The sequence below is a fragment of the Gopherus evgoodei genome, chromosome 5, assembly GCF_007399415.2.
Source record: "Gopherus evgoodei ecotype Sinaloan lineage chromosome 5, rGopEvg1_v1.p, whole genome shotgun sequence".
NCBI lineage: Eukaryota > Metazoa > Chordata > Testudines > Testudinidae > Gopherus > Gopherus evgoodei.
Genome location: NC_044326.1, coordinates 114,025,550 through 114,052,022, shown reverse-complemented (window position 1 = coordinate 114,052,022; position 26,473 = coordinate 114,025,550). Strand labels below are relative to the sequence as shown.

The window sequence follows — 26,473 nt, the reverse complement described above, 5'->3', positions numbered from 1 at the left end:
ACATAAAAAGAGGACGAAGCTGTTCTTTCTGCTACGTTTAGGGTATATAATTTTTGAAAGTAGCAAGGCCAATAAAGTTTGCTTTATATTGTTGCACTACCGTACTAGGATCAGTCTCTGTTCATTTCACTGGTATAATCAGGAGTAACTCCACTGAAGTCAATAGAGGTACCTCGGTATGAAACCAAAGTGAGAGGAGAGTCGCATCCCAGATCTTAAGATGTGATTTAAATGTACCATTGGAGAAATGCTACATTTATTAGAAAATTTCTATGACTTTATTTATAAAGAAAAATGTTAAATCACTGTGATCAAAAGGGGGCGGGGCAGAAACAGAAGTGGTATTCAGCTATTTATAGTGGTTAAAAAATCCTGATGGAGCTTACAACCTCTGTCAGGCTAAAAGTGCCCTGAGATGCTTTAGATAATATACTGTGCTACAGGCTAGAAGAGGGTTTTGTTTAAAATGTACCGATCAACTGTAGAGGAGAGAAAGGCCTCTTTCCTTTGTTAACAGGTCTAACTCCCACCCTCCAATGCAATACTGGAAAGGTGTAAATTAGGTGCAAAATTCACCTCTCTCATCCTCTCAGCTGGTTCCAACTCTGGTATTCTTTTCTTCCTTCATCAATACGATGGTAGTCCTGCACATGCAGAGAGAGTAGAATGTGAGAGGCTAGATCCACCATGGGGGATCTGAGAGGAGAATTTTGTCCTGAAGGTGGAGATACTGCTATATATGTCAAGAATGTTGACCTCAGCCATCTGACTACTCCTGGTCTAGCAGTAGACCATTGTTCAATGTGTATTATTGTGTATATACTGTCAGTTTATGTGCTGAATGTCATATGTTAACCAGAGTATTAAAGGCATAATAATTCAAAGTCATTTCAGGATCTGCTCTCAGTCTTTCAGGTTCCGCAGTGATCTGGCAGAGCTATGTACAAGTACCTCTCTAAAAGTACTATAACATATGTTGGTTGAAAATGGCTTACATCTCAGCCAACTGTAGCCTAGCAGATGTCAAATGTTCATAATTATCTATAATAATATTTGATACTGCTAAGTGGCTTTTCTCTTTAAAATTCCTTTAAGTTCTTTATGCAAAATAAACAGCCAAATCTCTGATATATTGCTTACACCTAGTTCTGTTTCCCATATGACAGACACAGCTGTTGATAGGCCGTGGGACGTACTAAACACAGTATTTGTTCTGTTTGTCCATTAGTAAATTGTCCATGTGATGTTTTGTGTCGTGTTGTTTTGGTCCCATGTTATGTTGTGTCCCTAGGGTCTGCCAGGCTTCCCCACAGTCGCTGCTCTGCACAGTAATCAGATCCTCACCGTCAAGGTTTGTGGCTGACATATACCAGTCCAGTCAGGTCTCTCTATCAGCATAAGAGTGCACATGAATAGTTAATTTTGCCATGGGATACCAATTAGCCCATCTTACTTACTATGGGCCTAATTCTGATTTCACCACGCATGGGTTTCATGCTGTAACTCCACTTATTCCAGTGGAATTGCTCCTGAGATACAGGGTGAAGGAGATTAGAATCCAGCTCTGTGTGTGTTAATACCTACCCTAGCACTCACATCACACATACTCTGGAAGGGCATTTTGGTTTGTAGATGAAGTTTTGTTATAATTGTGCTTTATTAAGACATACAGGAGTATGGAAAATGTCAAAGTACTGTTCATCAGGCACCTAACGAGCACAGGCAGATTCAATTATCTGTTTTTATGTCATGCACCAGTAGTTTAAACTGTACCCTTGCAGATGCACTTTGAAAAATTGCAAATTATCCACAGAAAGGATTTAAGCAGTCTAGGTATGCCTGGATTTCAGATATCATTAAAATGGCACCATTCTTCATGGCACAATATGCTGGTTAGAAAATCTGACTGAAAATTGAATTGGTGCTTTGTCTATGGAATCTTTGCTGAAAGACCACCATATAAGAAATATGCTGATTTTATAGCCCTAGGATTATAAAATGTTGATGAACACAGAGATGCCTAGAAGAATTGCTGGGAAGAAAACTTGTGTTATGTTACCTTCAATCAATCCATAAGTAACAAAGCTTCTATTTTGTATCCTGTCAATCCAGATGTTAACTCCTTTAAAAGAAAAGGCACAGATTTTATCAGACACAAGCACCAGTTTATACTATATTAGCTATTATAAGTCTAATGTGTATATATCTTTATTTCTTTCTTGGGGCCTTCTGATGTCTATTCTTCAACTCTCTCATCTCTGACCTTCAACCTTTGACCTCACCTGCCTGATCAGATGGTGTTTCCTAAAATCAATCATGGGTTTCTCTCTGCTGATCAGCAGCTCATTAAACGCCGCCTCATTAAGGTAGTGCTTAATCTCACTGGAGTCTGGTTCTCCTTTACGTATGAATATTACTCTATACTGTACTTTTTGTCATAAGCCTTCTTTTAATGAGTAATTAATCTGAAAAATGTCTTGGAGCCAAATCATTTTTGATTAAATGTATTTGTGTAAAATAGCAGTGGAAACTACACAAAGCTTTGCTAAAAAGTTCATAGTTAAAATTCAACCAATGAGACTTCTTACAGTAGTTTGTCTTCTGTAAACTGAACAAAAATGCTATTTTTTTAAAGGAAAGAAATGTGTTTTGACAATTTGTAAATTAAATTATTGCAAAATCTATGTATCTAAATCATAAAAGTAGCCACTTATCATTATCAAACAGCTACTGAAAACAGATAAAATATAATATGGAACTTTTCAGCAAGGCAATTATATTTCACCATCATTTTAGAACTCCATCAGTGCTCGATTGTTGAGCTTTGCAAAATTATTTTGAAAATATAACAACTCTGAGCAAACCTACTCACTGAGTCTTTGCTATGAATCTATGATCATGATGATCACAAAGTGAAAATTATACCTGCTCTTCCAAATCAATTACTTGCTTTGGGAAACTGGATGAGTAGAGTTTTGCAGGGCAATACTAAACATCAGTGTAAATCCTGCTATTGGACACGCAGTTTGGGAACTTGAGCCTCACTCTTTGTGACTGTATTGGCTGGTTGCACTGTACAGGTGCAGCACACTAGTCTTCCGAGGCAAGTGCAATTTCTGCCATAAGAAATGAAGAAGCTGTTTAAAGACCATCTCCATCCTTGATCAAAGTAAGCTTCCTGCACATAGCAGCAATTTCAGCCCATCAGGAACTCATTATAGGTAAATCGGTGCCTTTTTGTGGGGCTTTGTACATCTGAAGACAAACTTCTGATGATGATTTTGTTGACTCCTGTTCAGGGTGATCAAGGACAAGCTGGACCCCCTGGTCCTCCGGGGCCACCAGGACCCAGAGGTCCTCCAGGAGACACTGGCAAAGATGGCCCCCGAGGGATGCCTGGAGTACCGGTGAGTTAGCCTAGAGGATGTAGTGGCATCACTGTGGTATATGAGTGCTTTACAAGCATGAATAAATTTAAACTCAGAAACACTCCTGTGGGATGGGAAATAGTATTATTCACATTTTATCAATGGGAAAGCTGAGCCACAGGCAGGTTATATGACATGCTTATGGCAACACAGTCAGTAAGTAGCCTGGTTAGGAACAGCACCCAGATATCATGACTCCCAGTTGTGAAAATTGTTTCCCCTGGTTCCTGACCTTTCTGAATTTTTCCCTGATATTCTAATTATTGCAGTGCTGGGCAGCCTCTTTGCAAATAAGAAGAGAATGTTTCCACAGAGCCCCTCACTGTTTAAAGCTAAACTGGAACCTAGTTATTGTGTGTTTGATTTGACTTTTGGTTCCCTAATGATGATTGATATTTTTAAAAAATGAAATTAGAGGAAATAGATTGTTAAACTCTATACACTATTCTCAGAGCCTGATTCTGCCATTCATACTCAAGTTGAGCAGTATACTGCTCCTCAGAAAGTCCATACATTTCAATGGCACTACTCACAGTCATCATTTGTTTGGGAAGAAGAATCAGGCCTTTAGCTTTTTGGCACTTTGTTGTTGGAGGTCTGACAAAACTTTTTAAAATTAAAACATAGATACAAAAGTTACTTGGCCCTATTTTTAACAAGTCTTGGAAATGCTCATCACTTTACACTTTAGTGGTGTACTAAACTCTTTAGGTTTATGTTAAGGAGATCGCCCACCCCGATTCCATTTTCATAGTCCTATGGGACATAAAATCAACATTGTGAAGGAAAATTCATGGTTCCACATGTGAGGCCAGGGCAGAAAGACATAAACCTTTCCTAAAGAGTCCATTTTTTCCAAAAGGAAAATACATCCAAGCTCATGTTCTGATCTCATTCTGAGTGCCTCATCCCTACATTATATTAACTGTATAAAAGTATGGAACATAACAATAATAGATCAGCTCTATTAAAATAACTTTGGAAAACCCAACAAAACCTGGCATTTAGAAATCTGAGTCCAAAAAACCTTGCAAGAGTTGCCTTGAAAAACCTTTGGTTAGAAGAACACGGTGAAAAGTTGTATACACCATTCTTTAAGGTTCGTCTCAGCCACCCACTCACTTCTGCCAGTGATGCACCATCCCTGGATTGTCAAAAAGAAACTTTGGGCTTCATTTTGATATCCCTTACCCTGGTACAACTCCACTCACATAATGGAGTTACTCCTGCGTTACTGTTGCTTAAGTGAGATCAGAATCAGCTGTCTGACTCCAATACTGTAATTTTCTCTGGATAATGCATAAGAGGCTGGGGAAGGTCAAGAATGATAGAGAGCAAGACTGATTATAATGCGACTTGATTTTTGCTTCTCAAGCAGAGGAAGCAGAATGAGAATAAGTAGGCACAGGGACTGATTTACGCTTTTATTTCTACAGTCCTTCCAAGCCATAGTGAAGGCACTTTAATGGGACAGTCTGTGAAACCTTACATTTATACTCCTCTATACCTGTGGATAAAGGCCTTCAATTCCCAGGGTAGTCAATACGGCATTTTTAACAAACGCAAGTTGAAGCGCACAAAAAATAACACTTAAGAATAGTTACCTGCAGCAGCCACTTACCATAGGCACAAATTGCTTCCTAGTCAGTGACAAAGCATTCATCAAAGATGGAACAATTTAGCGACAATGTATCAATGTCAGAGAAAGCTAGGATGTCTGAGAACTATTCCATTTCCTTTTCTAGCACTCTGTGTAAATAAACCATTTAGATATAGTTGACGTGTATGTAACATCAGTGTTTTTTTATATTTTATTTAAGGTCCTGAGGGCCAGATTTTCAAATGTATTCAGGTGCCTAAAAAGATGCAGATAGACACCTAGTGGGATTTTTCAAAAGCTTAAGTGGGTTTCCCAGTGAAGTCAGTGGGACTTGCAGGACTGGACTGGCATCATCAGATGATGACCTAGTTAAATTCTGTGGCTCTCCCAAGTTATGCAGCAGCAGAGGTTGCCACCATTCAGAGATAAGCACTCCCTCACTAGTTACTGCTGTATGTATTTGGCTGAGGCTTCCCTCTTCCCTGAGCGGACACAAACTCAGCCCTCAGGCTCATGGGAATGACATTTCCTGATTTCTGCTCAATGAATCCCCTGGCATCCTGACACCAGGGCTTTTCTTCTGTGGCTGACTGATTTATATTTAGTCAGACAGGAAAGAGTTGTTAAGGGGCTACATGGCATCTTCCTGACTGACACCGTTTTTTCTGATATTTAAACACAAATTGATGTTTTAGCTGAAGATTCATCTCCCTTGTCTCACACATCCAACAAAGCAGTGATTAGAGAGTGTAAGAAAAGAGACACTGAAGAATTCCACAGCTAGAGGACACAGACCCCTCCACCATCAGCAAACTCCATACTAGAGCAGCTGTTAATGAGATCTGCAATGTGCCCTCCTCTGCAACTATGTGTATTTAAAGGAAAACTGGCCAAATGGTGGACCTGCCTTATCTTATCTTCCTAGGAGAAGTGGCCATATTGGACAGTTGCACCAACACCTAAGTTTCAGTACCGCATGCCTCCTCAGAAGGGAATGGAGTGAGAAATCAGGTCTCACTGCAGCTATTCTGGGGATTTCTCAGTGCTTATGTCCCAGAATACAACAATATGCTTCTGAAACTCTAGCATCATTTAAATTAGGTGCCTCTAGCATGCTCTGAGAAAGTTTCAAGCAACTCTGGTTTTACTTTGCCTCCTTTATATCTAATAAGATTAGATAAAACCCATCAGTTTTGTGATACCCACAGTCTTCTTTACCACTGCAGAGAAAATGGAAAGGTTTCTATCAGTCAGCTGAACAGTAATTCCTCTTCTGACCTACTCAGTGTGAGACAGAGTTTGGAAAAATTCTAGGTTGAGACTTTCAAAGCCAGTTGTGGGATTTATCCACACAACTCTCATAGACATTAATAGGAGTGATGTGACTTTGAAAATATCAAGCCTAGGTTTTTAGCAGTTTATGTAATGTACCAAAGCATTAATTTGCAAAGAGGCAAGGTGTGTGAGGGAATCTCTTTTATTGGACCAACTTCTGTTGGTGAGAGACACAAGCTTTTGATCTTAGCTCCGTGTAAGCTTGAAAGCTTGTCTCTCTCACCAACAGAAGCTGGTCCAATAAAAGATATTCCTGCACCCACCTTCTCTCTCTAATATCCTGCAACCGACATGGTCACAACAACACTTACTTTGCAAAGTCACTTATAAGCCTCCTCACAGAGAATGTAATATGTAGCTGTAAATGACTTTGAAATGCACAAAAAGGAGGTCTTGGGATGCATATGCAAAACAACATTACTTCATTTTCCTGTAAAATTGCAGTTTGCTGGGAAGGAACATTGTCTGTTCATTAGAACAGGGGACTGCAAGACAGGATATTTGGTACTTAAGAGCTCTTGAATTAAGAAAATTATCCTATTAAAAGATTGAAAAACAACTAGCAACTCTTTGAAGCCCATCATGTTACCAGGAAGGATTTTTACCTGCCATTTTAGTAACCAGTGATCATAATAATATATATATCCATGCAGCTGTCACGTGCTTCAGTAGGTATTTTGGTGTAATGTAGTTAATAGACATTTTAATATTACTAAGTAGGGAGTGAATTAGGGTGACCAGATAGCAATTGTGAAAAAAAGGGACAGGGAGTGAGGAGTAATAGGTGCCTATATAAGAAAAAGTCCCAAAAAATGGGACTGTCCCTATAAAAACAGAACATCTTTTCACCCTAGAGTGAATGTAAATAACATTGATATAAATCCAATTTGTTTTTAAGGGAGAGCCAGGAAAACCAGGTGAACAAGGGTGGATGGTAAGTACCTTTAGTTCTTCTGTTTGCAGTTCACTAAACAGTTATAAAAAGTACCTTTATGTTCTCCTCATAATTAATAACTCCAAAGAGTCTTATAATTTTGTTCTACTTAACCTTTTTTTGTTACAAAAATGTATAGATCCTCCTCTGTAATGAGAGCATTGAGAGCTCCTCTGTAATGAGAGCAGCTGAATGCCCAGCTGGTCAACTTAAGTCAGGTGGTCTCTCTCTACTGCAAAAATCCTTTCTCTCTCACCAAAAAAAAAAAAAAAGCCCAAACCTGGGTGACAACATGTTGCAAAAGAGGCATGTAACAGGCAAAATATACTTGCCTTAATTGCAATTTGTTCAGGCAGACAAATTCCCTGTTCTTGTGAAAAATGTCATCATAGCTTTAATGATCACAGATGATCAGTTCTTGGTGCTAATCTCATCCCCAAAATAGCATCTCATATGGAATAGCATGTGTAGCATGGAGTATTTGCTCTGTATTTACTCAGAGGATAAATGTCACTACTGAATTATCAGATCTGCTTTCTTCAGTACCGGACTTTATCTGTAAGTTTTACTATCCTGAAGTGGCATTACTGGAGGCATCACTGTCCCTGCTTTTGCCCTTCCTTCAGTCAATGAAGGATTGAATTCACCCCACTTCTTCCCTATGTGATCTGCCGGTAACTCACTCATTCTGTTTTCTTCATGGACCAGCAAATCCAGTGGGAGGCAGTTAACTCAGTATGATGTATGTTAACATGTAACTGATTCTGAAAGCATCTTTTAAAATACAATGGATATTTTTACTTTCTTTATCCACTTGGGACCCCGAGAATGAGTTAACAATATCTTTCTTTGCCAAACCGAAATTTTGAGCCATATGCATGAAATCACAGAGGGACAGTGGAGAATTTTTGTTTGTATTTTTTAAATTACTATTTTTTTAAAAAAAAGTTTTAGCAGAACAGTTTTGGCACATGACCCTTTACATTCGTAAATTACTCTCTTGTTCTAGAAATTTTGAGTCTTACTTTAATTCACAAATTGTGTGGCATGAATAGATGCAAATCTACACACATAAACGTCAACGCTTTGTTCAAAGGGAAGTTTTGCAAACATCGGGGAACCTAAACTGACCCCAAAAAGGAACCAAAGTTGAAATGTTGAAGTCATAATGCAAACCAAATTAAATGGTAAAATGTTATCATCACTGAGCCAGATCCTTGGCGGGTATGAACTAGCATTTCTCCACTGACTTACTTGAAGCTATACCACTTTACCTCAGCTCAGGAGGTGACCCATCGTTTAGTTCCAAGAGTATATTGCTCAATTTTTAATGATTTCTTCTGTACTTGTGTTCTCAAATAGAATGACACTTATATTTTCTGGGATGCCATAGCAACAGAGATCTGCTGAAGAAAAGTGCTATATGAAAACTAATTAATTGTTGCTGTTGTTTTTTCCATCAGTGAATACATATAGCATTGAAGCCATTACTTAATCAGAATTTATGTGAAGTTTCCTATTTGATAATTAGCTTGCTTCTTACTTAGCTATTGTTTTATCCAGTTGACTTCACCAGTGCTAAAGAGAAATTCAGTTAAACGTAAATACCTACTATAAGAATGAATTACCACTGCATGGGCAAGTCTCCTTTTGGAGCCATACAGGACCATATTTTCAAAACTTCTCCATGTGCTCACTGTACATACAAAACAGGATCAGTGAAATCCTGGTTCCAGTGAAGTTAACGACAAAACCTTCATTGACTATGCAGCCTGGATTTCACCCCTTATATAAGGTTAGAGCTTTACACTGTCCCCTGGTTCAGATTTCTGTTTCCATTTTTCTGCCCTCAGGCTGGCAGGGACTGGAAGTTTTGTAGGGCCAGCATACAGGGAGCAACAAAATGTGTACTGTCTCTTTAAAGGAGCAGCGAATTTGTGAGGTTTTGCAAGTGTTCCAGTGAGGGGGACTGGACGCTGCAGGGGAGACAGTTTGGGGAAACTTGGGGCTGAAAGGGGTCTTGGTGTCACCTTGCAAGTAATAACTAGGCTATTGGAAGGCCACTGTGCTATGAGCCAGCTGCTGCTGGTGTCAGGGCTCTGAGCCAAAGCTGCACAGCATAGAGTCACCAAGGGTTACAGGGCAGATGGTGACACAGTCACTTACTCGAGCATCACACCAACATGCAAGTAGGTAATGGAGGAGTTTTTTAAAGTCACAGTATCACACTTTGATACAATTATTTATTGCCATTGAAAAGTGTTTTATTTCATTAAGTTTTAAAAGCATCTAATATAAATATGCCTCAATAAGCAAAAGCACTCACGTATCCTTTATTTTTTCATTACGTTTTCTCATTTGGCATTTACATTCGCTATCCATGAAATCTGATATCTTGTAAAACAAATCATCTATGCTATACCAGACATACAAATAAAAATGGTCAGAGTTCATATTTCTTACATTTCCTTGAACGTTAAACATCTAGGTAATTTGAAATTGGATACAAAAACACCTTGAGTGATTCTTCCTAAAATATTACAATCTGAAATTACTTTACTTTTGAACTACATTGTAATATTTACAGAACAGATTTATATATTTCCTCCTCACTATAACACTTTTTCCTGTTCTGTAACTTGCTAAAACACACATAGTTAACAGTCTGTGCTTAAAAATATTAGGACAATATAATGATTATTCTGTTCTTACCCCCACTTTTTCATTTTAATAGGAGAGTTGGCTGTGTAAGGCAGTTCAGAAGAAAATCCTGGTCCCACTGAAGTCTATAGTTTTGCCATTGACTTCAGTAGCACCAGGATGTTACTCCAGGTGTTTACTAACCAGGGAACACCCAAGTCAAATCATCTGACACACCTCCATTTGTTCATCTTTGCTGTTCTCAACCCTAAGGAGACAGAACTCCAGAGACCAATTAAATTCACAAAGTAGTGATTAAAGCCAATCTGGAAGTCTTCTGGCTTTTACGTACACACGCACACAAACCTGTTGGGTCACCTTACCCCAGGATATCCCATTTTCCACTGGCATCAGATGGATGCATGTGCAATATGTAGTACACACACTTACAATCAGCTGGAGCAATCAATTAGCTTCCCTGCTGCAATTATACACAATTAGCAATATGAGATTCTTGTGAACTACAGCCTCCCTCCAGTCTCTCATTCAGAACATATGTGCCAGTGGTTAGACTCCAGAAGACATTCCCAAACCTGTCTTCCATCTCCGGCAATGCTCTGTATTACCTTCTGAGATATTAGGTAGGTAATTTACTCACTGGGTATTTTAAGATATTATACTGTTTAAAGCAGAAGCTTCACAGAGATTTTGATGGCCTCCGATTAGCAGAAGCTGCACTTCTATTTTTATTGTATTTTAGCATTTTTCAGCTCCCTGTTTTGTGCAGGCATTACAACAAAGGTATTGAAACCTGACTGCTTCAGGTTAGCCTTCCGAGTCCACATTAGAATTTAAATAAAAGTGGTGTACTCATCAAATGTGCTGAGCACCTGCAGCTCCCATTGACTTAGTGGGATTTCAGGGAGCTCAGAATCAGGCGACTTTAATTTAGTACCTTGGGTTTTTTAAGCTATCATCCAAAATTGTTTTTCACCCTTACAGTCTGGACTAAGGGATCTTGGTACAGGCTTCCTTTAAAGAACTCATTGTTATGATGCTATTGTTTTCATTTTGGAGGTGTATGAGGCACTCTACTGCATGTCTCAAGGTTTATAGGGGGTGCTATTTTTGATAGCAAGGTCAATGTAACAGTGTTTTTGATGGCCTTATTCCACTTCACCCCACATACGTGGATCAGTCTCCCTCGTCTTGTGCGCCAAGTGACCTTACTATCCCTTTTCAGACCCCTAATCAAAATTCAAGTCTTCTGTCTAGCTAATGCCTGCTCTGATGCTACCTTCTGCTGTACTGATGCTTAAGCATTTAGGGCTCTATCAGACCTTCACGCCACTCTCCTACATTACAGCTGTACTGTCTGAGTGGGAGCTCCAGTATGCTTGGTGTGGCAATTGCTGTGCCCCTAACGGGGTGCACTACAATGTGTGCTCTTTTCTGTGGTCAGTCAGCTCTGCTGGCCAGTACAGTACAGAGGGGGTAGCACCATGTCTCCAATGCACTGGAGTCAGTACAAAACTACCACTGGCCTCAATAGAATGGTTGAGAGCCCTACATTGTAACTGTATTTCTTCAGGGCAGGGGCCAGGACTTTTACTTTGTATATAAAGTGCCTCACACATCCCAGTCATTATATAAATAATAATAATAATGCTCAAACTGGAAAAAATATGGTGTGTTCCCACCATTCCACAGTTTATCCTTTTTTATCAGCTATTAGGAGTAATGGGATGATGTAACCACCCACAGTACACCTCTCTGTTTGAGTTACTTGATCCCGGTTATTAGAGGATGCTAACAGTTATCAAGTATGCTTGATACAGGAGAACTGCAAGGAGCCCTTTTGCCCACTAGCACAGCTACATGGAAAGCTGTAGCATTGCTGCAGGTAGCACAAGGGGAATCTGATAAAGGTGGGGGATTCGGCTGAGAGTTTCTAAATTAATAGGCATCATGGTGACTGGCTCTGAAAGAAGTTGTCTCTCCTTTTTCAATCTGGGAGAGAGAGAGAGACAGAGAGAGAGAGAGAGAGAAAATACACCTTATAAATTATCACTATATGTTTTTATATCCCTGACCACTTACACAATGTACTGCACTCATCTGGACACACAATCAACATCCTGGTATTTTTTCAACTTCACTTTGAAATGTATTGCATTTTAGTGCCACCCATGATTAACAATCAAGAAACATGCTTTCCTTCATTCACATATCCAGCATTTCCTGCCCCCCTCAGCCACCAACAGACCTTATAACCAAGCACCAATCACTTAATGGAAATAAGAGCTGACTTACTCTATAAGTTTCTTGAAATCTGTGGCCTGGAAGGACTTCTCCTCCAGCCTAGTACACCAGACATCTGTTCTGGCCACTATCCTGATCCTCCCCATTGCTGAGCACACTCAATTCCCACCGAAGGTTGGAAGCTGAAAGCACTCAGCACCTCACAAGTGGCTTTCCGCATCTCACAAGATCAGGCACTGAAGTCAACAGAAAGGAGGATGCTCAGAATATTGCACAATCAGGCCCTAATCCTGCTCTCATTGATGCCAATGGCAAAACCCACATAGTCTTCAGTGGGGCAGGACTGGAACCTAAATAATGAGCTACCCTCATTCCCAGCAATGAATTAATTCAGGGAATTAGTGCCTGAAAGTGATAGGGTTTCTGATCGTGAAACAGGAGAACATTCTATTTCTGTATGAGGCCTTTAAGCAAAAGCTTCAGCCAAAGGCACTAACCTAAATTTTTCAAACTTGGATGCCCAAAGTTAGTCACATAAGTCCACATGTAAAACCTACATAACTCCATCCCTACTGCCAATGTTAGGACCCATAATTCACCACTGTTGGAGCTCATCCATGCTAGAAATGGTGGTGGCTGTGGTGTGTCATCCAACATCTGTGTGGATGAACAGTTGAAAAGTACAGAAGGTTATCGTGGCAGGGAGAGTGTGTTGAGCAAAGCACATTCTGCACCATGGACATTCCCATGACCTCTATCTCTACTAGCCACTGATGGAGTGAAGATCACACTTCACTCTCTTGAGGAATGTTGTAATGGCTGTTCTTCCACTGTGTGCCAGGAAACTCCAGGAGGCATTGTTTCCCTTGGCAACCTCTGCCCTTCCTTCACAGCATATGCCTATAAAACAAAATCCATCCCTATATTTCAGAGCAGTATTTTCATTGTGCAAGCTAAACAACTCCAGTTCTGGTACTGCTCCCCTCTTCGACTTGGGGCAAGTCACAAAGGGCTGGATTCTGTGTTCTCCTCTGTTTGATTTATGTCACTCAGGCAGCACAGAGACAATGGACATACCTGACTAGTGAAGAATTTCCCCTGCATTTGAATCTCTCCAGGGGTATAAGGCTGGATGAGGTGGCAGAACCAGCTTCTGCAACAGCTGTCCCCACCTTCCCTCAGTCTTTGCCTAGGAAGAGGGATACAGGAAAGAGTTGTGTTGGAGCTGGTCTAACTTCCTCCAGGACCAACTGACATGGATCTAGGAGCTCCACGATTTCCCTGCTGCCTCTTCTCTGCAGCCAAGCTCCATTTGGGTGCAGTGGAGAATCCAGGCCATTGAAGTCCCATTGAAATCAACGGGACTTGAGCACATGTTTAATGTTAAGCAGATTTTTAAGTGCTTTTTTAAGACAATAGCCCATTAACCTCTCTGATCATCTGTAAAATAGGGATAATAATGCTTTCCTACTTCTCAAGGGTGATGCTTAAGAATAATTGGTTAATGTTTTTAAATTGTGTTGAAGAGTAAAAGCACTGTAAAAGTCCCACAAATACTATGCCGATTTGCTGAGCTACTGGTCCTAGACTAAGAGAGGTGTGTGTTGGCGGGAGGGGGAGTTTATGTACCTTTTTTCCCAAAAAGTGTTCATTGCTTAAAACTTTCCCTTACATTGGCAAGCAAATATGTGATGTAGGTATTTAATTGCAGAAGCTCACCTGTTTCTTAGCTGGTATCAGTAGCAGAAAAGCCTTAGGCCTTGGCTACACTGGCGCTTTACAGTGCTGCAACTTTCTCGCTCAGAGGTGTGAAAAAACACCCCCCTGAGCACTGCAAGATACAGCGCTGTAAAGCGCCAGTGTAAACAGTGCCGCAGCGCTGCAAGCTAATCCCAATGAGGAGGTGGAATACTTGCAGCACTGGGAGAGCTCTCTCCCAGTGCTGGCGCTGCAACCACACTCACATTTAAGCGCTTTGAAGTTTCAAGTGTAGCCATACCCTTAGTTTCTAAATGCTGACACATTTGCAACTATAAGAAGAAACAGACAGAATGGAATATAAAAGACTGAAAAAGGGGGAAAATCTGAATTTTTCAGTGTGTAGTTAATGCTATTCCAAAAGAGAGGAGAAAAGATCCATTGTACATTTCCAGCAGAAAGTTTTACTTTTTCTTGATATCCAAAACATCAGCTGGTCTCAGTCCGACATAAGAGTGCTTGCACAATAAGGCATTTTAATCGGTCATTTAAGCTTAAATTGGCTACATTATTATGCTAATTAAATTATTTTCCCTTTTCAGGGGCCTCAGGGACCTCCAGGACAAAAGGTATAGTATAAATAACAATACTGTGAAAGTGATTATACTTCCTAGTGCCAAACTGCAAGCAGGAGAGGGGAATGTAATTAGCTACTGTACACCACATTGAAGTAGTTAGTTTAGTCTGTGAATTTTGTTTTCTGAAAATACAACTACATAATGTGAGACATAAGATTTCTAATTTCACCCATATAGTAAATTCAAGCAATGCAGAGCAGACTGTTTTCAATCTGTCTGCTGAACTTGCAGGTTAAAAGGTCACTATAATTTTCTTTATTCAAGTACTGTATAATTATGAAACCAAACTTAAAACACTGTGAAAGGTGGGAGATCAAGTTTCAAATTGAATGCATGTCTTTACTCAAGTAGATCAGTGCCATATGACCAAAAAAATGACCAGAAGAAATAAAGGATGTAGGTGTTGCTGATAAATTGTGTTTGGTTGGCTGTATTCAGGTGGCCTGCTGGTGTCTTCCTATTTCTATGGTAACCTGACAACTGACTTCCTGTGAGTGCTTTCAGTATTTAAACTCACCAGGACTGACTGCTACAGTTTGATGGAATGAACCAAGGATTTATGGGATTGAATCATTAGAACAATACTAAATATATCAGTAATAAAAACTAGTAGATGGCACTTGGCCAGTGTGTGACCCAATTATCACGAAGGCCAAATTGTTTGAAAAGTGATTGCAGAAGATAAACAATATTGTCGAATATGTTTAATAAAAATCATTTAATGATTTAAAATCATCTAGACAAAACCTAAAAGAATAGTTATGCTTCACAGGTGGGAATGATATTATCCTCTGTTTTTCTGTCTCTGAGACTGTCACAGGCACAGCATTCTTTGAAATGTGGGTTGTTTGGCATCAGTTAAAACAAAACTTTTAAAAGAAAAAGAAGGTAAAAGCTATGAAGATGTAATGGCTTGATCCAGCATCATTCAAGTCAATGGAAGTTTTCCCACTGACATGAATAGGAGCAAGATTAGGCCCTAGGATCAAGGAGAGGAACATTGTATGCTTAGCAATATACCCTCTGATAGACAGTGTGTGAAATTGTAAAGCTGCCCTACTTCCCATGTTGCCATTTTAAAACTACTCCTTCAAACTTGGAAGGTACTTTAATAGCCTGTTTAATATCAGCAAAACCTTTTTTTTGGTGGGGGGGAGGGGGAAGGAATTTTAGAAAATCTGAGATCCCTTTGCGTGATTAAGCATATGCTAATTTTAAACCTGTTTTATTTATGCATGTTAGCATCTTATAATATAAGAAAAATCAGCAGATATCAATAAGGGAACAGTCCATACTAAAAACAACAGTTTGTCAAGAGCCTGATGGCTTATCTCCCTTCTGAGTCTGTGCGCTGCCCTCTGTCTTTTGGGAGGAACAGCAAGAATATGTGAAGTGTTCACTAATGCCCCCTATTCCTGGTTAGCATTCATGGTCTGCTTGCATCAAGCAACAACAGGGCTGGCACAGACAATGCTACTAAGTCTGTATCCTTAGGGGGCCTCCAGGTCCTGAAGGCCTCTCCAGCAGGGAAAGGGTGAAATGCTAATTTGATATCTCTTGCTAAGGTTACAGTGCCATGTTGTATGGAATACAAACAATTTCTGACTGACTCACAGCTCTATGGAGCCTTCTGAGAGTTCAGGATGTCTCCCTTTATTGTGGCCCATTCTGGGACACATGACACACTTCCTCCTTTTCCTATTTAGCAGGAATTTTCCATCCATTATTCTCCTAACCCAATCCATCCACAAATGCAGGCATCAGTATTGGACACATTCCCTAATGACTTCTGTGTCCCCGACTTCTCCCAGTGGCCTGAACCTTCTAACTGGTGTGCATAGCTGGGTGGAGGGGAGAGGGTCCCCCACTGATTCTTTGGTCTTGCAGAAAGTGGACCCAAATGGGTGGCTTTGCAGGTGGCTCTAGATTTGTTTGAAAGAGTCCTAGGAAACAGTACACCCCACCATTGGCAATTCCCTTCCCTTTCGAACAAACTAGCCTTTTTAAAGAGGCTCAGATATTTGTGATTTAAGCTGAGGATGTGTTTATAAATGGATAGTTTCAATTTACTTTTTCACTGAAACTTACTGTTTTAAAAAAACCCTGCTATGTCAGCACATACTGTACTATTGCTTTCCTCACCTTCTGAATTGTCACTGAAAATTCATAATGACAGTTGTATAAGTTAGTACAAGAAGACAGTGCATCATAAAGAAGTTTGAATTTGTGCTAAGGCTTTATAAAAAAGATCCCTCCAGTGTTACATTTCAGTGCCGATTTCTTTTTAATTCCTTCTTCACGTCTGCTTCTTGTTTGATCTATAGTGGTTTTTAAAGTTTTGATTGTAGTAAGTAAAACTAAGCAGTTTAAAAGAGTGGCTATCGCTTGCAGTGCCAGACAGAATTCCATCTTATCCCTTAAAAGTACCAAAGATAGATCAGTGCTACCAGTTAGTAGCTTTGGAGCATAGTTCCCAATATGAATATTTTTGATCGCAGAGGTCCAAATACTAAATGTAGGGCACTCAGTCTTCCAAATTCATGCAGTGGTCAGTGGAATTGAATTATAATTCCTTAATTTGTACTGAAAGTTTCAGAACATCACAATATAATCAGCCATTTGATCTTGATTAATGTAGTAGGACATCAAGTAGCTCTATTATTATAACACTAGGACACTTCTGATTAGTGCAGAAGGTCAAGTGAGAAGAGCCCTTACCGTCAACAAACAATGATTATTTTAAAAAACATTTTGCACTTATGGCAAGCATGTATTCAACATAATTCTTTAAAGTATTGGGTTTAGAGCTGACATGGTTTATGATTTGTTTGTCTGTTAAACTTGCTAAACTCAAGTCTATGGTTCCCACCAGGGTTCTGTTGGAGTGCCTGGTGTTCCAGGAATAGATGGACATATGGTGAGTTCAATGTGAAACTTTTTAGCCTTCTTTTTCAGTGCTGAAAATGCTATTTACTTGTGTTTCTAAAGCCAGTCAGAGTTTTTCTACGTGAAAGAATTGCAATGATATAACCAAAGATGTGATTTTTAATGGATTTTTGTTAACTTGATGCCAAAGACTCTATGGACACTCTTATTTTTGTTTGAGGGACTTTTTCTGGTTTAGCTTAAGGCAGCTGGAGACAGGTGAAGTGAAACTGACGTTTAAGTGAAACTGAAACAAGCCACTGTGAAACTGGACTAAGAGTGTTCACACAGGAGTTTGTTTCACTTTAACTAAATCAGTTTGAAAAAAACACCAGTATAACTTAAATGGAAATGCCTCATGTAGACAAATACTCAGTCACTATGTCTCATTCGGAATAATTTTTGATTTCTCAATTCATACAATGAAACTTTAGTTTTCTGTAAAAGCAGCAAAGAATCCTGTGGCACCTTATAGACTAACAGACGTTTTGGAGCATGAGCTTTCGTGGGTGAATACCCACTTCCTCAGATGCATGTTGAGTGGGTATTCACCCACGAAAGCTCATGCTCCAAAACGTCTGTTAGTCTATAAGGTGCCACAGGATTCTTTGCTGCTTTTACAGATCCAGACTAACACGGCTACCCTCTGATACTTTAGTTTTCTGAACTTCCAGGGAGAGTTGTGAAATATAACAGAATCAATGATTAGCTATAAAAATACACATAAATCAAGTAAGCAAAGATAGCTAGACAAAGATTCTGTTCAAAATGATAACACTATTGTTGCAAAAATAGATGCTGAGGTAAATATGTACAATGTTATTGTTAGTTTTAAATTGAAGTTTGTGTTGCAGGGTTTATTTTGGGTTTGTGTGTTATATATAGACATATACTGCAGTCCCCAGTCATATGTTATTCAGAAAAAATTCCCATTGAAGTATGTGGGAGTTTTACTTGAATAAATAGTAAATAAAGATTGTGGGATCTGGCCCTTAAATGGAAATGACGAGATAAAGCTTTTAAGCTGAAACGAATACAGTCCTGTTGGTATCACGAGAACATGTAGTTTTAATACATGTCTTACAATTAAATTAAGACAACAAATAGCCTTAAATTACTACGTACCCAGAAAAAAAAGACAACCTTATAGCTTGTTTTTGGGCCCAGTCCTGCAGAGAGCAATTTTACCCCCATGAATACTTCCATTCAAGGTAATGGGACTACTCATGTGAGTAAAATGACTCATGCTTCAGTTTTTTGAGGGTCACACCCTCAGTGAGGTAGGTCCTCTACCTGCGAGACACCTATGAAATCCGAATCTAGAAAAAAACTTCTTCTTTTGCGGATACACAAGACGCAGCTGTATTTGGCTGTTTCTATAGATCATGCCAAGCTTTGCTGCTAGGTTCAGAGGGAGATAAATGGAAGTTTGTCAGATGGAAGTGTGTAACTTTACCCAATGTATCGACAAAAGAAAAACACAAAAGATTTTTTGCAATTTCTTTTTTCTTTCTCATGGCTTAATATCTTGCAATAAAGGACCTTGTCTTCTCATTCACCTGCACATCTACCAACGTGATACATGCCATCATGTGCCAGCAATGCGTCTCTGCCATATACATTGGCCAAACCAGACAGTCTCTATGCAAAAGAATAAATGGACACAAATCTGACATCAGGAATCATAACATTCAAAAACCAGTGGGAGAACACTTCAGCCTCTCTAAGCACGCAGTGACAGACTTGAAGGTGGCAATTTTACAACAAAAAAACTTCAAAAACAGACTCCAAAGAGAGACGCTGAACTTGAATTAATATGCAAATTAGATACAATTAACTTAGGTTTGAACAGAGACTGGAAATGGTTGGGCCATTACACTAATTGAATCTATTTCCCCATGTTAAGTATCCTCACACCTTCTATGGGTCATCTCGATTATCACTTCAAAAGTTTTTTTTCTCCTGCTGCTGATAGCTCATCTCAGTTGATTGGCCTCCTACAGTTGGCATGGCTACTTCCACCTTTTCATGTGCTCTGTATGTATAAATATCTTCTTGCTGTATGTTCCAGTCTATGCATCCGATGAAGTGGGCTGTAGCCCACGAAAGCTTATGCTCAAATAAATTTTAATCTCTAAGGTGCCACAAGTACTCCTGTTCTTTTTGCAAATACAGACTAACATGGCTGCTACTCTGAAACACGTCTTCTCTGCTGTTTTTACAGTGCCTAGCTCACTGTTGTGCTACTAGCAATAAATAATGAATAATAAAATAGATTAGAAATGTAGAGTAACATAAACTTAGATTCACTGTGGAAAAATGCAAACTAATCCATCTGGGGGGGAAATAATCCCCCAAACAATTATTCAGTTGGGAGGGAGGAGGGATTTATCTTTGGTCGCTAGTGAAATCAATTTGGTAGTCCTAATCTTTTAGTTCCATCACCAAACTGACTCACAATTCAGCGTGACTGATGGTCTCTGCTTACAAGAGAGGCCTCTAACTAAAACAGCAGGGGTGTTTCACATCAGCACTAAGAGCTGTTGGCTGTGCTGGGTAGGGAAGTTTACATAATATGCCTGGCCTGGCTCTAGACAGTACTATGCATCTGTTTTTCTCATGAACACTTACTTTCCTACCAAACTTCAAAAACACTTGCAGGGAATACCAAACGGAAAAAATATAATTGATTCACTGTGTTCGGATGACAAACCATTGCCTATAAAGATGGTATTATGCATACAAAAAAGCCCTAAAGCATTACTCCGAAGTTTTTAATAATTTATTTTTAATTGAGTTTTTCTTAACAACAAAAGTACAGCATTTTAACATTATAATTTTCAGTTCTGGATCTATATAATTTGATGATAATAGTTAACATTTAATAGTAATTTCATTTAATTGCTAGTACAATATGAACCTAATTTTGCCATAATATCCAAGGAAGACCCCCAAAAAATAATAGTGTTGTCTGTTGTAAGACAACAAAGGAGAAAATATTTTGGAATCAGCATATGTGAGATCTAAGAAATGTTAAAACATCGTCAACCAGCTTTTTCATGGGGTCTCAGATTTAGCATCTGCATTGTTGCAACTGTGCTCAGTTGAGAGAACGATTTTGCAGGCACAATCACTTATGGGCACAAACAGTAAAGTGTAGATGCTAATTACCAGTACGTTATTTGTATGTTCAAATGGGGTTTGTGACCATGTAGTCTGCCTCCTAAATGTTATCAAGTGTTTCCACCAAAGTGTGGCTGCAAAATTAGTAACATCATCTTTGAAAATTTGTACTACAGTTGTAAAGGAAGAACACGATTAATTCCAGGCAAATTGAACTATGTTTGATTGATGATTCACTTCCTATAAAAAAAAATATGTCTAGGGGTTTGAGGACACAAATATACTCAAGCAAATAGTTCTTACTCATATGAGTAGACACTCATATTGGACTACTCATATGAGTGAGGATTTGCCGGATTGTGGCCAATATTTTTTTCAAGATAATTTGGAGAGACCAGTATGTACTTTCATTGCAGGTACAAAGAAATGATTCTATGATCTCATAATTTGTAAATCTACCTTCTGAAAGTTACTTGTACAGTGTGGTATTCATACTTTACAAAGGAAAAAATAAATATGCAGTTTCCATAGGAAATAAAGGAAAAAAGTTACAGATCCTTACATGCCACTCATCAAATTTAAATTGTGCTTCAAAGATAGATCCTGACATTTTCTATTTATCGTTTTATGTTCTGATTTCCTGCAGTAGTTGTGACATTTTCAAATGTTTTCCTTTGTATAACTTGAAGACATTCTTAAATGGTTATACATTTCCTGTAAAGGTGTCAGCACATTTTCATTCAGGTTGAGCACTTTCCTTTTGTCCTGGAAGAAAGAATGTGCACATTACTAAATTAAGAAACTATATCCTAGAGCAGAGCTATAAAGATCTAAAATAAAAATATAGTCAAAATTCTTTTCATTATACCACAATGGTTTTTCACGGTCCTTGACTACATGTAATATTTTATTGTGAAAGAAAATGAATTACTTTAATGTAGCACAAATGTGACAAAGCTGGCATGTTGCAATTCCTTTCAGTAAATGACCAGTAAATTCCATTTGTTTGTGAATAAATGAAAAAAGAATATTGAAAAGCTAAACTAAAATAATATTGTATAATATGTAAAGAGACATATAATATACTGTACTATACACTATGCAGTATAAGGCCTGTTCCTGCCAGTGAACTGTGTAAGTGGATCCCTGTGCTCATATGTTGGTGCCAAAAGGTTAAATCTTTCAGATAACATGCAAAGCCATAGTTCCATTTTATGCAGAAGACACTGATGAAAAAGACTGGGATAATAACTTTAGTGTCTAGCTTAATTTTTCCATTGTCCATTGTAGGCTTCTCTTCCTCTGTAGTCTCAAACTAGAGATAGACTCCTTTGAGAAATGAATGTTTATGCTCAAGAAGCTAGTCTTCATGAATTAAAGTTAGAGTTTGTTGTGGGCTGCTGTCTGGTGATTCTGGCAGTGTTCTTATGGATTTCCTGTGATTTGCAGAATATTGAACCAGCCTCAAATATGTGATGCAAATCATCTCCCTTGAAGGCATATGGGTAAAAGTTTAGAAAAACCTTAGAGCCATGATAGCCTTTTAATGAGTGAACTCCCTCCATCTAATGATGTATTGGACTAGAATCCAAGAGGCATTAACAGGGTTAATATTTTCTTTCTGAGGATCCAATTCAGGAAAGTATCTCTATTCAGGAAAGCACTTAAGCATGTACTTAACTTTAAGCACGCACTTAAGGCCCACTGACTTAAAGTTAAGCATGTGCTCAACTGCTTTCCTCGGTTTTACTCTCCCTTCAGAAATAATCACTCACCTTGAGAAAATTTTTTAAGATTGCCTTTACCCATAGCAACACACCCAGCAGCTGAAAGTCCGCAATGAAGTTATGTTTTCTTTTAATGCAAGCAGTGTAATGTACAGCTAAGCCAGGGGTTCTCAAACAGGGGGTTAGGACCCCTCAGGGGGTCATGACGTTGTTACATGGGGGGGTCACGAGCTGTCAACCTCCACCTCAAACCCTACTTTGCCTCCTGCATTTATAATGATGTTAAATATATTAAAAAGTGTTTTTAATGTATAAGGGGTTGGGGGTTGCACTCAGAGGCTTGCTATGTGAAAGGGGTCACCAGTACAAAAGTTTGAGAACCACTGAGCAAAACAATCTCAGTCATAGAAGGTTTTTCCATATTCTTCCTTTTTTTCTTCATCCATACTTTAATTGGAATAGTGGAATATGGGAAACAGTTAATGCTTATAGCCAATAGGTCTGGCATGGGCTACATAGCAATGCAGACAGGCACAATAGCTCTTGGAGCAGTGAGAGGAAGTAGCTCTGAGCAGGGCCTTCTCTTCCTTTTTACAAAACACAGTGGGCACTTGTCTCTGTGCCAGTGGTGCTCTCTCGGCTAGTCCAGAGAGATAGCGGGGCCTAAACCCACTCCTCTCCACCCTCTTTGCAGAGTCAAGCGCTGACAGTGGCACACACCTGCCCCATTGATGTGACTGGGAACACAAAGTGCAGGATTGTGCCTGGCCTACGTGGGGACCCAAGGGGAAGTAGAAGAGTTCTTGCACTTACACAGTGTATCCCTGTATCACTAATATTAAACTGGCTACAAAAGGAGTCTTGAAAAGTTCAGATACTACAAGGATATGACCCTAATCAGTTATTCCTTATGTGAACCTTATTCAGGCAGAACTCCTGTTGTCTCCAAGTCAGAAGCCAATGGGAGTTTTGTCTCAGTAAAGACTGCAGTATATTTGGCCTGAAGGAATCCACTTTCCCATGAATGGATGGGAGATTTACTTGAGCTATGTAATTCTCATTAGCTTTAAATGGGACTTTCTTACAGTACATAAATCCTCTCCTCTTCACCGCCTACATATGTTAGACCCCTATTTTTATTTATACATTACTTGGGACTTCTTTTTTTAAAGGATGTATTGAAAGCTAAATGTGTGGTCAGTGTCGTTCATTCCACTTTAAATTGCTTCAGTAGTTTGACCAAGTTATCAGATAGCAGTTTGGTAAACCTGGAGAAAAATGTCCTTGTTTTAAATGTGCTAGTAGATTTAGAAACTTGAAAGTGTGCATATTTATAATCACCCTTTTGATTGCTTATTTATTATTGCTCTTGTGCATATACATTTCTCCTCTAGTACTATTTATTACACAGAATACATATTTTTAAAGATTTTCTTTAAAATATTTTTTGCAGGTATAAAAATCATGTTGTATGAAGTGCAGTTTATAAAAGAAGAAATACAAGGAAAGGAAACATCATTGAGTATAATTCACAAATTCTCAGACGAGTTTGTGGGCCAGCTGAGCCTTGTTGAAGAGTCTTTTCACTTAATTTCACCTGGTGAGTGGGCCAGGAGAGATTTCCAGTCCTTAAACAAACAATTTTAAGTTCCTTTTGAGGGGGGACGAAAAGCAAGTTGAAAGGAGGTAATTCAACCCTTGCTTGAAATGAAAATCACAGTAACATGTCTGAGAAACCACTTTTCCTCCCTGTCCTCGTTTATGTATTTTACAGTAAAATTAGCCTGGATTAGGTTTTGGGGGCCTCTTGTATTTCCTCTTCCTTAAAATTAATTACATTCTAGTGACTGAAAAATATAGCAGCACTGACAAACCTTTCCTCTCAGGGGGAGGGAAAAATCAGCCAGATGCTGTACCACAAAGTACTCATCACACCAGAAGTACGCTGACATTAAAGAGGCTGCTTTTTTTTCTTGCTTTTTTACTCTTTTGATCCTTTTTCTTTTAAATTCAACACATACAGCAAAAGTTAGGTTAGCCACCCACCTCAATTCTTGCTGAACAGTCCTTATTTTAGATCCCAGTCCTGCAGGGCACACAGCACCTGCAAGGTGAAACATGCTCTCGACTCCCTTTGGTTCCTTCGCATGTCTTTCCCACAGCTTATAGGAAGTAGTATGTGGTATCAAAGTCCAAGGGCAAAATCTAAATTTGTGTGACTCTTACACAACTAATAAAAGCATGTGCAGAAAAAGACACATGCTTCTCGCAGTTGTCCAGACATTAGTTTAGTTATCAGAAGCCAAAATCTTCTCAAAGATAGACTTTGCTTCTGGCATATCCTCCTTGCTAAAGAACCTATACTATTAATGACAATATTAATGATGCTGTTTGGAAGGTCCTGTTTTAATTGTCTTCCATAAAGCATATCTTCAGCACCAGAACATTTCCAAAAGAGAATCTTACAGGTTGTGTCCAGTCTGCCTGCTATGCTTTGCCATGCAGATGAGGTGCTGGTATATGGCAGAAATAAAATTAACGTGAAAAGTGACTATATGAAGTTTTGAGATGGTTCCAACAAGCTGTCCTCTTTCTGAATGAGAAATGTGCATTTGGAAAAAGGAACACACAAATTTTGTAGAACACACAATTAGTAAACAGGGAATGCAGCTGGATTCAGACAAACTGAAGGTATTACTCATCATACCCAAACCCAAAGACATTTTTGCTGTAGGAAGAACTACTGATATCTCCACGTTTTTGCACAATATCCAGTAAAATATCCAGCAGCAGATGAATCTTCATATGATTTAGGAGCAGTGCTCACACAAAACCGGCCAGGAGACCAGAGCCTGTTGCTTTCATGTCAAGAAGGCTTACAGAAAGTGAGCAGCAGTATCCTCAAGTGGAAAAGGGAAGCTCTAGCAGTGACTTTTGTCTGTGAACAGCTCAGTGCATATCTGTTCGGCTGGAATTTGAACATTAAAACAGACCACAAGCCTTTAGTGGCATTATGATGTTCAAAACCACTGGATGACTTTACACCTAGGATTCAAAGATTTTTGACTACGGCTGGTTCAATTTTCTTTCTACATTGAACATATAGCAGGGAAAGCGCTCCTAGCATGAGACACTTTCTATATCCCCAGTTGCACAGCCACAAACAGAAGAAAAAGCTTTAGAGAAAGATGTCAAAGTCTACACTGTCCTTTTTCTGGCAGCAATTCCAGCATCTGTCAGCTGACGTTAACAAATTGGAAATGAACAACTAAAGGATAGGACTTACCAGAAACTGACTTAACTTTGCCAAAGTTCTGGAGCCAACTTCCACCAGACCTACTACAATATTGGCAGGATCTAAATTACCTTCACATGGCTGATGTTTCTGAAAGTACGGTTCATTCTGATCCCCATGGCACGTCACAAAGAGACGCTCTCCAAAATCCATGAGGTACGCCAAAGTATAAACAAGTGCAGGGCACGAGCACAACAGTCCATGTGGTGGCCCTGTCTGAGCAGGAAAATTCAGAGCTTAGTAGAGGGCTGTGAGGTAAATAACAAGTTAAAAAAAATTGCTAAAACCATTACTTTCTACAAAGTTAACTGACAGACCTTGACAGCAGGTAGCCACAGATTTGTTTTCTGGAAAGGACACAAACATGTTATTGTAGTTCTCCAGATGTATTTACTTGGACATACTTACACATGCTTCATCAGCACAGGTCATCCTGAAACGAAAGTTGACATTTGCAAGACTTGTAGTTCCTGAAGTCTTCATATTTGATAATGGGCTTTAATTTACCTATGAAACACTGCTACCATTTTCGCAAGATTTTGATTTTGAACATCATTCTAGTAGTCCCCTTTATTCCCGAGTTACAGAGAAGAGGAGAAAGCAGTGTAGACTTTAAAAAGACTTCTTCAAAAAGCAGTGGATTCATAACAGAACTCTCCTGGCATATCAATCAATACCCCTCGTATCTGGACTATCTCTAGCAGGACTTCTGATGGCAGGATAACTAAGGATTGACCTGAAGGAATTTTGAAAACAGGATGCTGGAACAAAAATTCTGCAACAAAAAAAAACACTTCATTATGGCACAGAAGAAAAGCATTACCTGAACTTAGACCAGGGAACAAAGTTTGTCTCAAAAGCTCCCAGA

The 26,473-nt window shown here is 39.1% G+C and overlaps 1 protein-coding gene across 1 annotated transcript in view; it reads left to right on the top strand.

Moving 5' to 3' along the window:
- Positions 1-26,473, top strand: part of COL25A1 (collagen type XXV alpha 1 chain) — a 431,307-nt gene that overhangs the window by 306,385 nt on the left and 98,449 nt on the right. Inside the window, exons 8-12 of the mRNA XM_030564569.1 lie at positions 1,292-1,351; positions 3,300-3,407; positions 7,262-7,297; positions 14,500-14,526; positions 17,408-17,452. Of these exons, the coding sequence (XP_030420429.1) occupies positions 1,292-1,351; positions 3,300-3,407; positions 7,262-7,297; positions 14,500-14,526; positions 17,408-17,452 (276 nt within the window). The remainder of the gene's footprint in view (positions 1-1,291; positions 1,352-3,299; positions 3,408-7,261; positions 7,298-14,499; positions 14,527-17,407; positions 17,453-26,473) is intronic.